Source organism: Neofelis nebulosa, chromosome 7, assembly GCF_028018385.1.
Source record: "Neofelis nebulosa isolate mNeoNeb1 chromosome 7, mNeoNeb1.pri, whole genome shotgun sequence".
In the NCBI taxonomy this organism is placed as follows: domain Eukaryota; kingdom Metazoa; phylum Chordata; class Mammalia; order Carnivora; family Felidae; genus Neofelis; species Neofelis nebulosa.
Genome location: NC_080788.1, coordinates 37,998,367 through 38,013,430, shown reverse-complemented (window position 1 = coordinate 38,013,430; position 15,064 = coordinate 37,998,367). Strand labels below are relative to the sequence as shown.

Sequence of the window (15,064 nt, the reverse complement as noted above, 5' to 3'; positions counted from 1 at the left end):
CAGGAAGATTAGAATAGACGAATGATTTCCAGGGACCAGGGCTCCATCCCCGGAAGGTGGGGTGTTGTGGAAGATTGCTACCAAGTCAGGGAGGGAGTAGGGCAGATGGAAGTGATAGTATCATAAAATTTAAAGTTTCCTTTTTGGACTAAGCATTTGCTTGAATGCCGTAAACCTTTGACTGTTTTCCAGAGGTCTGACCAAGTTAGTCTGACAGTTGCCGGGTTTTTTTAAAAATAAATTAAAAAAAATGTTTATTTTTGTAAGAGACAGAGCACAAGTAGGGAGGGGACAGAGAGAGAGGGAGACACGGAACCTGAAGCAGGTTCCAGGCTCTGAGCTGTCAGCACAGAGTCTGACATGGGGCTCCAACTCACTGAGGGTGAGATCATGATCTGAGCAGCCAAAGTCAGTTGCTTAATCGACTGAGCCACCCAGCTGCCCCAAGTTGCTGTTTTTTTTTTTTTTTAAGTTTATATGGAGGTATGGGAGTTTGTAACTGCCCACTTTGCCACTTTGATCATGTCCTTCTCCCCACATTGAGGATACACTGTATCCTCATTGAAGATACAACAATCTTCATTGAAGATACAACAATCTTCATTGAAGATACAGTGTATCTTCAATATTTATATACACATATGTATACTTTTCAGATATACATGTTCATATACATCTGGAAAAAATGTGTACCCTTATTTTGAAGTAATTGTAGATTCGTAGGAGATTGCAAAGAAATGTACAGGGAAGTCTCATGCATCCTCCCCCCCGCCCCCCCCCCCTCCAGTCTCCACAAAGTTACTATTTTATGGAACTATAGTATAATATCAAAATCAAGAAATTGACATTGGTAAGAACCATCCTTCCCCTGCCCCTGCCCCATCCCTAACTCCCTGGCAACCACTAGTCTATTCTCCACCTCTGTAATTATGTTATTTCATTCATGTTACAGAAATAGAATCAGACAATAAGAATCGTTTTGGGATTAGTTGTTTTTTTTTTTTTTTTCAGTCAGTATAATTTTCATGAGGTTTATCCAACTTGTTGTGTGTATCAATAGTTTTTTTGGTTTTGTTTTTAGACTGCTGAGTACAGTATTCCATGGTATCACAGTTGGTTTAGTCGTTTACCCATTAAAGGAGATTTGGATAGTTTCTAGTTTGGGGCTCTTAAAAATAAAGCTTCTATTGGGGCCTGGGTAGTGTAGTGGACAGTTAAGTGTCTGACTCTTGATTTCAGCTCAGGTTATGATCTCACAGTTGGTGAGGTTGGACCCTATGCTGTCAGTGGAGACTGGGATTCTCCATCTCTCGCCCTCTGCTCCTTTCCCACTTATGCACACATTCTCTCTCTCTCTCAAAATAAATAGGTAACTTTAAATCAATCAATCAATCAATCTGCTATGAACATTCTTGTACAACTTTCTACATGAAAAGAAGTCTTTGTTTCTCTGGGATAAATGTCCAAGAATTGTTGAGTTGTATGGTGAGTACATTTCCAGTTTTCAAAGAACTGCCAAACTATTTTCCAAAATGGCTGTACTATTCCTACCAAAAATGTATGTGTGGTCCACATCTAAGAAAGCTTTATCTCACTCAAGGTTATGGAGATTTACTCTTAAGAGTTTTATAGTTTTAAGTCATATTTAGGTCTACGAATAATTTTGAGTTAATTTTTATGTGTTCTGTGGGACCACAATAATTTTAGGGCCCACAAAATGTTTTAAATCTTTATTATTGGAAGAAAAAATAAGTATACTCTGCTTGGATTGCATTAGTCTTTATACCAATACAAACGTAAGATGTAGTTTTTTTAAATGTAATTTTTAAATGTAATTTTATAATATACATTTTTTAAAATGTAATTTTTAAAATGTAATTTTAAATGTAATTTTTTTCATGTAACTCCAGGGGTGTGTGTGTATGTGTGTGTGTGTGTGTGTGTGTGTATAGGAAGAAAGGGCCTCTGAGGTTCTTTCTGACACCAAATATGTGATATCTTTCCACACTAATTCTCCAACACCAACTAAGCATCCAACAATTCAGTTAAAAAAATTTTTTTTTTTAGTCTTTATTTATTTTTGAGACAGAGATAGCATGTGAACAGGTGAGGAGCAGAGAGAGAGGGAGACACAGAATGTGAAGCAGGCTCCAGGCTCCGAGCTGTCAGCACAGAGCCTGACGCGGGGCTCGAACTCACAAACTGTGAGAACATGACCTAAGCCTCATGAACTGTGAGATCATGACCTGAGCCGAAGTTGGACGCTCAGGGACTGAGCCACCCAGGTGCCCCCAACAATTCAGTTTTGACATCAACTCCAGGGGTAAGCTCTGACCCCACAGCTTTAGGGCTGAGTCCCACAAGCCTGCCCCTACTTCAGATGCCAGTTGCCAGTCCTATGGGCCACTTATAGTTCTGTCTGAACAAATTTGAGGATTCCTAGAATTCCTCCTCAGGTTTGATAATTCATTAGAATAGACTCATAAAACTCAAGGAAACACTTTACTTACATTTACCAGTTTATTATAAAGGAAAGAACTCAGGAACAGCCAAATGAAAGAAATGCATAGGGCAATGCATGAAGGGAGGGGATGCAGAGATTCCCTGCCCTCTCTGGCCACCCACTTCCTAGTATTTCCTTGTATTTACTAACATCCTTCTAATCATGTGTTGAGTCTTTGTAGTGACCAGCTCCCAACCTGAAGCTCCCTGGGAGCCACACCCTCTCATCTCATTAGTATAAACTTGGGTGCGGGTGCGGTGGAAAGGGGCTTATTTTGAATAACAAAACACAATCCTATCTCTCAGGAAATTTCTGAGGTTTTAGGAGCTCTGTGACAGGAACCAGGGACAAAGTCAAGTGGTATTTTTATTATACTACAGCCCCCAGAAGGCAAAAGTGCGTAGGGGCACGAAAGTCATAATGTAGTTCTGTCAGTTGAATAGCCTTCTTAGCAATCCAGTTGTAAAATTATGGCATCTTGGAATAGGGTGATGGTAGTGGGCAGCCAGTGAAATGGATAGGCTTGGGATATTGTTTAGAGGCAGAGTCAGCTGGACTGGCTGATGGATTGGATGTGAGAGGTGACTGAAAGAGAGGAAGCAAGGATGATTTCCAGATTTTTGGTTTGAACATCTGGGTGGATGATGGTGCCGTCCACTGAGAGTACTGGGAAAGGAACAGGATCGGGGGATAAAATCCAAGCTCTATTTGACATGGTAAGTTCAAGATGACTAGGAGTCATGAAGTAGAGATATTAAGTAGCCAGTTGGATTTATGAACCTGGATTTGGGTGGGGAGGTCTGGGCTGGACAGAAATTTGAATGTCAAAGAGTTGGATGAGTTCACCTGGGGAGACTTAAATGGAGGTGACAGGTAAGGACTGAGCCCTGGAGCATTACAACATTTAAAGATTGAGCCAAAGAGAAATCAGCAGAAGAGTTTGAAAAGGAGGCTCAGTGAAGGAACAGGAAAATCAGGACAGTGAGATGTTGAAGGAAGTTCAGGGGGAAAAGTGTTTCAGGAGAAAGGAGTCTTGTCAACTGTTTGCAATTCTGCTGAGAGGGTCATTTTAGATAAGAATAGAGAATTGACAATTGGTTTTGGAAACACGGAGGTTGTTAATCTTGATAAGGGATCTTGAGAGAAGTCAAAGCTGGATCAGAGGGGCTGAGAGGGAATGTGACATGAGGAAGTGGGAACAAGGGCTGTAGAGAGATCTTGAAAAACCTCTCGGAGAATTTATGCAGTGAAGAGAGAGAAATAGGGCAGTTTGGGAGATTTTGGAGCCAATGGAGGTTTGTTTTAGGTGGGAGGAATTTCAGTATGTTTATATGCTGATGGGAGTAATCTAATAGGGGAAAAAGTAATGATGTTGGAAGGGCGAGGTGATCGTAGGAGTAAAATTCTTAGGAATGTGGGAGGGAAAGGAATCCAGGTCACTGGTAGAGGGACTGGCCTTCATAGGCACAGGGACACTTCATTCATAGTAACCCAAATGTAACTATGCCTGTAAGAATAGTTTGGATGGGGAGAAGGGAGTTCATGTCTGTTATCTTTTAAGTTTTTCCATGAGGTATGAAGCAAAATTGCTAGCAAAAAGTGGGGGTTGGAGAGGAGGTATAGGAGGCTTCCAATAGGGAGGAAAAGGTGTGAAATAATTCTTTCATCACATCTACTTAAAATGTCAGTTTATTGGAGAAAGCCCTCCTTGCATTAAGTCCATCTCCTTCCAATCGCTATTCTCTCACTGGACCCTTTGTTCTTTTCTAGTACTCATCACCATTTGTAATTGTATCTTTATCACTTGTCTGTACCTCCATTAGAGAACTACAGGAGGGCAGGGACTTAGTTGTATTTAATTTTCCGATGTATATATAAAGAAACAGGACTGGTACATAATCACTAAATAATTGTTGAAACAAAGAGTTAATGAACGAACGTCTTCAGAATTTTTGTCTTAGGTCACCCCCCTGTCAAGTGTTTGGGCAAGTCACTTTCCCTGCCTGAGCTTTCATTTCTTTTTTTTTTTTTCTTTTTTTTTTTTTAACGTTTATTTTATTTTTGAGACAGAGAGAGACAGAGCATGAACGGGGGAGGGGCAGAGAGAGAGGGAGACACAGAATCGGAAGCAGGCTCCAGGCTCTGAGCCATCAGCCCAGAGCCCGACGCGGGGCTCGAACTCACGGACCGTGAGATCGTGACCTGAGCTGAAGTCGGATGCTTAACGGACTGAGCCACCCAGGCACCCCCTGAGCTTTCATTTCTGACTATATACATATGTGTGTGTGTGTGTGTGTGTACACACTGTGTATACATATATATGTATATATATATATATATACATACATACATATATATACACACATATATACCACGTGAATTGTAATCTCTGCTCTGCCCACTTCACCGCACTGTCATGAGCAGGATCTGAGCTAATAAATCTGGAAATGCTTCATCAAGTGATCTTCAAATGTAACGGATTGTAGCCTCGAAGGTAGCAGGTGCTGAAAAGGACTCGCTGATTGGGGGAGGGGGCCATTATAGTTTCTGTGACTGTAGGCATCGAAGCTTTGCAGCAAGGTTCTGCAGGCCGCGGAGGGGCGGGGCTCAGGCCGGCAGCCCACTCGCTCCGGCCTTTCTCTGGAGGAGCTAGCCAGGAGAGGATGGGGGGCGGGGAGGCCGAGGGGGGAGTAACTGTCAAACCTCCCCGCTTGGCGCCATTATTTAAATGGTACGTGCCCGTCTCCCTGCTGTACGTGCCCGGGGCGGGGCTCCGAGCGCCCGGAGAGGGGCGGAGGCCGGGGGCGGGACGGGGAGGTGGAGGGGCAAGAGGGGACGGGCCGGGGCGGGGCCAGGCTGGCTAGAGGGGCGGGTCTAGTGGCGGCCCCCGGCGAGGTTCAGTGCGCTTGCGCTGACAGACGCAAGATGGCGGACAGTGCGGAACTAAAGGTAAAGCGCAGCTCGAATTCACTTCTAATATTCGGCCGCGGAGACGGCGCCGCTGCTGCCGGGGGGGATGGGTCTGACCCTGGGGGGCCGCTCGGGCCTGACTCCACCCGGGCCTGGAGTTGTAGGGAGGAGCGGCGCGCCCGGCCCCAGCTGAGGGGGCCCGGCAGCGGCGGGCCGCGGGCCCCGGGTGCCTCGGGGGCGCTGACGGGTCGTCCCCGGCGTGTTATTGTTGTGGGCGCCTCTGGCGGGGGTGGCGGGGGAAGAGATCGGGAGTCGGGAGGTGGGGGCCTCGGCTGCCCCCTGGGCTCGGCTTCCTCACCTTCCAGCCAGCCTCCCCGCCCCCCCCATGGGGAACGGGGGCTGGGGCAGGGTGCTCGTGTAGGGGGGATTGGGAAAGCTCCCCGCCGCCGCTTCCTCTTCCTCCTTTGCAGTCCCGGGCTGCTGTCAGGAGCTCTCCTTAGACCCCCGGGAACTTGGCTCCGGCCGCCCCGCCCCTCAGTGGCTCCCTGCCGCCCCCACCCCGGAGTCGGCTCTCCCCGGCTGCCTGCCTGCCTGTCAGGAGGCGCCGGGGGTGCCCAGCTTGTGGGCAGCGCGATTTTGGGGCATTGGGGCGGGGATGTGGGGAGAAGCTCCGGTAAAGTTTAGTGAGCCCCGGGCCGGCGTTGGGGTTCGGCCGAGGGGTGGCGGGGGAGTCTGCCTGGGCGGGACGTTACTTTCTCTCTGATTCTGGGCAACCGCGGGGGGGGGAGCCCCCCCCCCCCCGAAGGGTGTGTATTTGGAAGCAGTGGTGGGTGGTGGGAAGCAGCTACCTCTCCCTTCTTTTCCTTCTCTTCCTCTGGCTGGTGCGGAGGGTGAGAGGAGCCTTTGGGGGTCTCTGCACACACCATGATGGCGATGCTATAGCTGATGGAGGTGAATGGTTCGTGTTTATATCCCCCCGTTGCCTTTTGTTTGTAGGGACATCTTGCTGGCCATGTTGATTTGAACGAAATTCTCCCCTCACCCTACTTCAACCCCCGATAAATAGAACGTTCCTCCGTTCCTCTCAACTGTACCAATTACTCACGCCTCGCGAAATTGGATGAAAGGGTGCCCCCTGTTCCCCGCTTTTTCTCCCACCCCAGTCTTCTTTACCTGATGATGGCTTCTTTACCGAAGCAGATATACCCACCACTACACAAGCCGTTGGGGGAGGGCGGGTGGAACCCTTATGATTGGATTGTGACAAATGGGGCTCCGCTTGAATAATTTTGGTTTAGTAGCAGGCAGTTTTAACTAACGCGTATTATTTCGAGGCTCTGAACGCGATATTCCCGTCTGTGGCTTCCTGTGTGTGAGCCAAGCAGCTGGTTTTATCTTGACCCAGAGAACTGACATCTCTGTCAGAGTGGAGATGGGGATACACACTTGTAAATCTTTGGCGGGGGGGGTCCTCTTTCCATAATTAATAAAAATTATTTAAAATTTATTTTCTCTGCTATACTGAAACGACAGCTTCTAGAACAGCCAAGCGCCAGGTTTGTTTCTGGAGAGTTTTTCTCTGGAAAGCTTCGCTGAAAGATCGGTTTCCCCAGTAATTTTGCAATGTTAACATTCCAAAATTTGTATATTAAGTAAGGCACTGGCTTTGAATGTCACTCTTTTTAAATTGACTTCTAATTACAAATTAATTTAAGGGAGAGCAGATTTGGAGTGGTTGGTTTCGTGTTTTTTTTTTTTTAATCCAGTTTCAAACTATTGACTGAAATGAAAAAGCCTCAGGAATTTGAATATTCTGAGGTCATTAACTCTTGAAATGAAAAGTACACAAGTTTAATAAGATACATGTCTTCTGTAGTTTTACTCTTGCGATGTAGTCACTATGTTGCTATGATCTTTACCTTCTAATATTTATTTTGTTTGGAATCCTTTTGAGTGATAGCTAATCAGTTCTGTTGTACACGGGCCACAGAATAAAGCTGAAAAGCTTGGGCTGGCTATATTGTCACTCTTGATGCTGTCCAAAGAAACTGGTATGGAAAGCACATGCTGGGAGATTTCCTCCTTTGTTCTTTCTCATTTTAAGAAAGTGCCTTTGGGGATAGATCAGATCCCTGGTGTGAGTCTTGTTAGGTAAAGTTTCTCTTTGCAAAAATGAGGCTGTATCAGATAAATGCTAAACACTGGGGGGAAACATTATTTTTCTAAAATTGGTCTCCCTTTTTGCTCTTTCAAAAATCTACTTGAATTTTTTTCCAGAGGAAAAACTCGTCTTGTGTTCCTGTAGTACAATTTTTTTCAAATTATAATAACTGTTTTGACATACTGGTTTGTCACTGTGTGTGCCCAATACTTTGAGAAGCTGTGATAAATTGCTTAGCTGGTGATAGCTGTGTTAAAAATTTTAGTACTTGATTGTGGTTGGATTTGCTGTTCTTTTTTTTTTTTTTTTTTTTGAGGTAGATGATCTTAGGAATGCCTACCATAGTTATTTGAGAATGTGTGTATATAATTTTCTGTGCAGTAAGCTTTGGAAGATACTCCTCTCGGAAATTATATTTTCTGATGGGTTTTTGTTTTTTGTTTTGGATGTAAATAGCATTTATTCCTAATAAGATAGGAAAAGTCAGAATAAGATTTAAGAAAAAGCCAGATTTTTTCTCAAAGTTTTAGGTGAAAATACAATACTTACAATGGATTTCCAACTATGAGGCTTTGAGTAAATACCGTGACTTTTTTGTTATCTTACTTCACAACCCACATTTCATTTTGCTGTGGATTGTATTCAAGATTATTTTCCTCATGGCCCATTTTAGTAAGTCCTTTTAAATCTATAACAAATCTACAAAGATCAGATGGGAAGACGGATAGGTCTGTATCTCCTGTAGGAATAGTGCAAGCTGCAACACTTGAAGATACTGCCAATAAAAATTAGATTGTGAGTCATGCATATCAAAAAGAATTCTCTGTGCACATTTGTTTATGAAAAGTGTAATTTTTCATTAGGGGAATACCCGTAAATGACATTTGTAAGAATGTAGAGTGAGCATTTTATTATCTTTGGGAACTTAAAAAGAAGGAGGGTGTGATGGCCAGATGATCTTGGAAGTTAATAATCTGACAGCTTCATGTAGTTTCTCTTAGAGTACTTCTTAATTACAATTTTTTTGCACTAAAACTCAAATCAAGTTACATTGCCATTTTAACTCACAGGAGGAACAGTGGGAAGGAAGTTCATTTTAGTGGAGTAAAATAATGGAATTCAATGGGAAGAGAAGCCATTCTTTTATTATTTATTTTAATATTTATTTTATTTTCTTTTAGAGAGAGGGGAGAGGGGCGGTGGAGGGGGTGGGGAGAGAATCCCAAGCAGGCCCCATGCTCAGCGTAGTGCCTGTCGTGGAGCTCGATCCCACAGCCCTGGGATTGTGACCTGAGCCAAACTCAAGAGTCGGCAGATTGAGCCACCCAAGCGCCTTGAAGCCATCTTTTTAAAACGTTGTTTTTAAAGTGTCTATAAGCATGTCAGTAAATTCTGTTGTCAAAGTCTGCCTCTTTATTTTCAAGAAATAGCCACTTGATTTTGATCTTTGTGGTGTGAATTGTCTGCCTCTCTTTCAGACAGAAGCACATAAATCTGACAATTTATTCATGGATTTGATTTGAATCTCCCTAACTTGGTTTTGTGTCACGTGCCACATTTAGATGACTTTTGTTTTAAGTCACCATTTTTATGAACAGTATTTAAAAACAATTTATAAAACACTTTAGTTTTTAAGGATTTCATATAATTGTTTTGAAATACTGGTTTTTCATCCACAGTTTTCTCCTGGGTCATTGTATTGTCTTTCTTTTCAAAGAGTCTCTTGTAACCACTGTGAATTGTAATAGTGCTTAGTGGTGAGTCCATAGCTGATTAACCTTGGGTTTCTCTTGGTGAACTCCATCAACATGTTGCTCCAGGGTTCTTGCTGAAGCTTTTTGAGTTCAGTGTAATTTGTACCCTTTCTAGGTGGTAGCTAGGGATAAGGAAATTAAATGGCTCATGGTTGTAGTGGGAACTGGGAAGAAGTGTTAGGGTTTCTGAAAAATTGGCTGTTTATGATGATTGTAGCCTTTAAAAACAAGACCCCTGGTTCATTACAGAATTGGTTGTGCTGTTTTCTGAAATAATTTGCTCTGGTGTTATGCACCATTTTTTTTTTTTTTTTTAAATATTTGGATGAATTATTTTTATATGGTAATTTCCAGTTAATAATGTATCACATTATCTCATCTGATCTTTCTAACCGTTCTTTGAGGTAGGAAGGCAGGTAATAGCTCTCTTTTATTGATAAAGTGAGACCAGAAAGAGTAAGCAACTAGCCCAAGGTCATACAAATAAAAGTGGCAGGGGCTTGAACCTAGGTCTTGTGATTTCAAACCCTGTACTCTATAGGCTGTTGTAAAGGTGCCATGTCAGTCCTGGAGACGTCTACGGTGCCTTGCTCACAAAGAATTTTAGTTATGTTGTTGCTAATACTTTCCCTCTTGCTCTATGCCAGGGTATTTTTGGATATTCCTTGGGCTTTTTGCAAGGAAGATTTTGGAGTTTGTTAGTTGGAATCATAGATGTTTTAATTCTTGCAAATGTCATTTTACTTTGAATATTTCAGAGAATGCTGAAAAGTAAGCAGAAAAAATAAACACCTGTAATCCCAGCACTTAGAAATATCATGGTTAACATCTGGGTATCTATCCGTTTAGACTCTCTGTGAGCATATGTGTATGTATATTCATCACAAAAAGAGATCACACTTCTCTTTATTTGTAATCTGCTATTTTCATGGCTATCTTTCTAGGTTAGTAAATATAGGTCTATATGATCATTTGAAAGGTAACATTGTATTTTATTCAGCTAGTACCTTATCATTGAACAATTAGATTATTTCCAACTTTTTACTATTTTAAACAGTGTCTTAACAAACAGCCTGATCTAAAAGTTGGCAAATGTTTTTTTTTATAACAAAATACATTGATATGACAGAACTTTTTCTGTGCTGTAGGCAGCACTGCAAATGGTATTTTGATTAGATGGAAGTGTTGTGAGTGAAATAAGTAATTCTTGATTTGTTCATTGTACTTTTGTTTCTATTTCTGTAAACCTATCAGATAAGATTATTAAATGATGGCAGAGATATATTCTATAAAATATAAGTAAACATTGCTTCTCAATCAGAACTTTTGATAAAGTATGAAATAGAGTATCAAACAGCATTTATAATTTATTTCAAGTGTGCTTGATTTTTGAAATTGTATCACAGTAATCAAATATCGGAAGTTTATGTGCCTTGTGTAGATGTGCATGTGTTTTTAACTGACATTTTAGGAAAAGCAGTGTTCAGCATTAATATAGATAAAGTGGAAATGAGAATTTGCCTTACTCATTTTTAATCTCAAAACTTAAGTGTTGCCTTAGTATTATATTGGTAGGTAACATTGTTTTGAGGTGGCTGTTATAGAAAAGAGATTACATAGTCAATGAAATATTTTTCTATTTTAAGAAACTTTTATGGGTTAAATCAATAAATGCACATATCAGTTGAGTTAAGAATATAATTTATGCGGGGTGCCTGGGTGGCTCAGTTGGTTAAGCATTCGACTTCAGCTCAGGTCATGATCTCACAACGCTTATGTTCCAGCCCCATGTCAGGTTCCCTGGCACCTGCTTGGGATTCTGTGTCTTCCTCTGTCGCTGTCCCTCCCCCACTCACGCTTTGTCTGTCTCTCCAAAAATAAACGTTTTTATGTATATATTTATATATATATATATAATAATATATATATAAATATATATATTATTATATATATATTATTTGTGCAACATCTGAAAACTACTGCAGTGTAGAAGGAACAGTTAAGGGTGTGAAATTGATCAAACTCAAAAGTTGATCACCTAGACTTGAATTTATGTAACAAGTTTTACCATGAGGATTTTAAAAAATAGGTGACAAAGAAATTTTAAGTACTTAGTTGTATTTTATTATCAATTTCATAATTGTCATGCACTTTTTACTACTCTTACTACAAAATATGATTATACTTCCCTTTCCATGTTAAAAATTGTGAGACTTCCATTTCTTTTGATTCCCTCTACTTTTGGTTTAAGTGGTATCACATGAAATGATAGCCCCCCCTACCCCGCCCCCAACCCTTCCTCCCTTCAGAATTTTCTAGTAAAACTTCATTCTTTGTAATGAATATCCAAAACTCAGCAAAATGAAGAAACTATCTTTTTTTTCCTTTTCTGTTTCACCTTAGATCAAGCAAACAAAATACATCTAAACCCTTTGAACACCACCTGGTAACTGAAATATCAGTATGTCTCACGGGATTGTTGCAAATGTTCCTATTTTTTTTTTTCAATGTTTATTTTATTTTTGACAGAGAGAGTGTAAGCGGGGGACGAGCACTGATAGAAGGGGACAGAGCATTCCAGGCAGGGGCTCTGCGCCCATAGCAGTGGGCCCCATGCAGGGCTCAAACTCATACCATGAGACCATGACCTGAGCCCAAGTAGGTTGCTCAACTTACTGAGCCACCTAGGTGCCCCAGCAAATGTTCCTGTTTTTGTTTTTGTTTTTTAATGTTTATTTATTTTTGAGACAGAGACAGACAGAGCATGAACGGGGGAGGGGCAGAGAGAGAGGGGGAGACAGAATCGGAAGCAGGCTCCAGGCTCTTAGCCATCAGCCCGGAGCCCAACGTGGGGCTCGAACTCATGGACCGCAAGATCATGACCTGAGCTGAAGTTGGACGCTTAACCGACTGAGCCACCCAGGCGCCCCAATGTTCCTGTTTTTTAAAACTTCATCTCCTTCTTAATCTTTCCTGCTCAGTTTCCCCCCTTTGGTTGCCAGGTTAATTTTCCCAAAACATTCTTTTCATCCTGTCACTCCAATGGCTTTCCATTGAAAACAGGATAAAGTTTTAGCTCTCACGTATTCAGGATTTTCTACATAGTTTGATCCTCGTCCACTTTGTGTGTGTTTTGTCTCCACTCTATGGCAAAAGTCCTTAACTTAAAGCCAGAGCTGGTAGTTTGTTTCTTTTTGTTGATTAGTGTCGTACTTTGTATACCACTTCATTTTCCCCAATCCCTACCCTGTGGACACAGTAGATGCTTAAGATATATTTGTGAAATGAACAAATTATGTTCAACATTTGTTTCTATTAGTAAAGGGGCTGATGTACATGTCTGTATGATGGTCTAAATTGTAAATATTCACAACCTCACATTTTTTTTTCATGGCTGCTTTGTAGATGAATAATATATCCAGAATAATACAGATATCTTTGATATCTATATAGATAATATATAGATAATAAAAATATAGATATCTTTGAAAGACTGTTTCAGGTTTATCTTTTATATTTCTTTAACTTACGTATCTAATAAGTGAATACATTTCTTATTGTAATGGTATAAAAGTAAGTAGAGTACAATTTTAAGGGACTTCATTATCTTCAAACCCCCCTCTCCCACCAGAGGCAATCACTTTGGTGTCTATTCTTTTTTGGGAGTGAGGAGTATAATAGCTTTATTGAGATATAATTCACATACCATACAGTTCATCTATTTAAAATACACAGTTAAATGGTTTTTAATACATACACAAAGTGGTGCAACCATCACCATAGTCCATTTTAGAATATTTTTCTTATCCCCAGAGAAATCCTACACCTTTCAGCTATTTCCCCCATTGCCCACAACTCATTTCACCCTGAGGCAGCTGCTAATCTGCTTTTTGTCTCTGTAGATTTTATGTCTTTGTAAATTTATATGAAATGTCCAAAATAGGCAAATCTACAGAGACAGAAAGCAGATTAGTATTTTGGACATTTCATATAAATGAAATCATATATAGTCTTCTGTGTCTGACTTATTCATTTTTCTTTGGGCATGTGTGTGTGCTTGTATAATATTTGTAATTTTTTGTATGTTTATATGTCTGGATTCAGAACAGAATAGGCACAGAGAAGGAACTTAATAAGTATTACTAAATGAATGTACATGTACATGAATATATTTTCTAAAAACATAAATGGGATCGTACTATACCTACTATACTTTGACTTGCCTTTTTTTTTCTTTCTTAATAATATTTATTGGAGATCTTTCCATGCCATATCCCAATATGAGATGGTCTCATTCTTTTTAACAGCGCACATATTTTGTATGTATGTTTATAGAGGTTTACCTCTTGAATTTATCAATGTATATGTCTAAAAGTTCTTAACTTGTTTTGATGGTTTTGTTATATTGTTGCTTTTTAAATAGATGCCATAATAACTGTAACATGTATGGTATTAACTTTGGAGTTTCACTGAAAAATAGGAATAAAAACTAAAACAGGTAAGGGTTGTTTGGCTTGAGGAGAAATGGAATGTAAGCTCTTTATGGGATTCTGGCAGTGCACAGCCAAAGCAGTTCATTTTGTATTTGGGTTTCTGAATGTGAGCAAGCCTGTTTTTAGCTTCATGGCATAGTGCTTAAAATAGAATTTAACATGCTATCTTGTGCTTTATGGTGAATTTTAAGACTTTTTCTTGCAGGCATGTAGGTCTAATCTTAAAAAAAGATCTGAAAGATTTCAGGATAAACATTTTTCTCATACATTAAAATCATCATTCTAGTCTCTAGGGTTCTGTAAGTTACCCAAGAATGGGAATATAGAGGCACCTAGCTTATAGCCTCGCTTATGGTAGGTACTTGGCAATCATTTGTTATTTATTCAAGAAGTATCTGCCACATTCTGTCATTCATTATGTTTGGGTTCCCACTGTGAGGTACCAGGCTATCAGTGATTTGAGTATATCTCTATGCATGTGTGTGTATTTTTAAACATTCTTGTTATAACAATATTTATTTAAAAATTAATCTTCTTTAAAGTCATGTATGTAATATATTAGCTATTACAGTGGTTCTCAGAGTCCATTTTCCAGACCTCTAGTGATTCACCAGGCTCTTTCTGGGGGTCCTGCAGGTCAAAATGATTTTTCTAACCAGTAGTAAGGTGTTTGCAAAATCAGCGGTGGGTAAAACTGCTGGTGGCTTAGCATGAATTAAGGCAGTGGCCCTAAACTGTACTAGTTTAGCACATGACCGTGCATTTGGAATTAAAAAATAAATGCCAGTTACACTTAGTGTCCTAAATAAGTCCTCCCCCCCAAATGTACTGATTGATTATGTCTCAGTCCTTGAGTACATTTTAAGATACACGTTGTGTGATGAAATGGTAAGTACCTGTAAAAGCACTTTTACTGAGTACCAAACCCTATGGTTAACTGAAAGAAAAGGTGTTGTTCAGTTGTTTAAGTTGTAGGCTGAACCTAGCTGCTTTTTTAATGGAATACCATTTTTACTTGAAAAAATGGCTGACAAAGTGTGGTTATACAGACTTGGATATTGAGCAGACAGTTTCTGTGCAAGAGAACAATTGACAATATTTGTTGCTGATGATAAAATTCAAGCTTTCCAGGGAAAACGGAATTTTGGGAAACTTGTATTTGCTACTGTGTTTGATAGGTTCCCGGTACTTTTTGATAAGATCACTGGTGGTACTAATGAATGTGATACATTGAAGTTGTGTA

General features: G+C 40.5%; 1 protein-coding gene across 6 annotated transcripts in view; it reads left to right on the top strand.

Annotated features, from left to right (window-relative positions):
• The first annotated feature begins 1,393 nt into the window (after nucleotides 1–1,393).
• Nucleotides 1,394–15,064, top strand: part of PIAS1 (protein inhibitor of activated STAT 1) — a 131,283-nt gene continuing 117,612 nt past the window's right edge. For 3 of the 6 annotated variants that reach the window (XM_058737271.1, XM_058737266.1, XM_058737272.1), the window contains exon 1: nucleotides 1,394–1,485. In XM_058737271.1, coding sequence (XP_058593254.1) covers nucleotides 1,429–1,485 — 57 coding nt within the window. In that variant the 5' untranslated portion in view covers nucleotides 1,394–1,428. Of the gene's footprint in view, nucleotides 1,486–5,137; nucleotides 5,235–5,364; nucleotides 5,453–6,254; nucleotides 6,365–15,064 lie in introns of those variants that run through there. The other 3 variants (XM_058737269.1, XM_058737267.1, XM_058737268.1) reach the window with 3 other exon arrangements.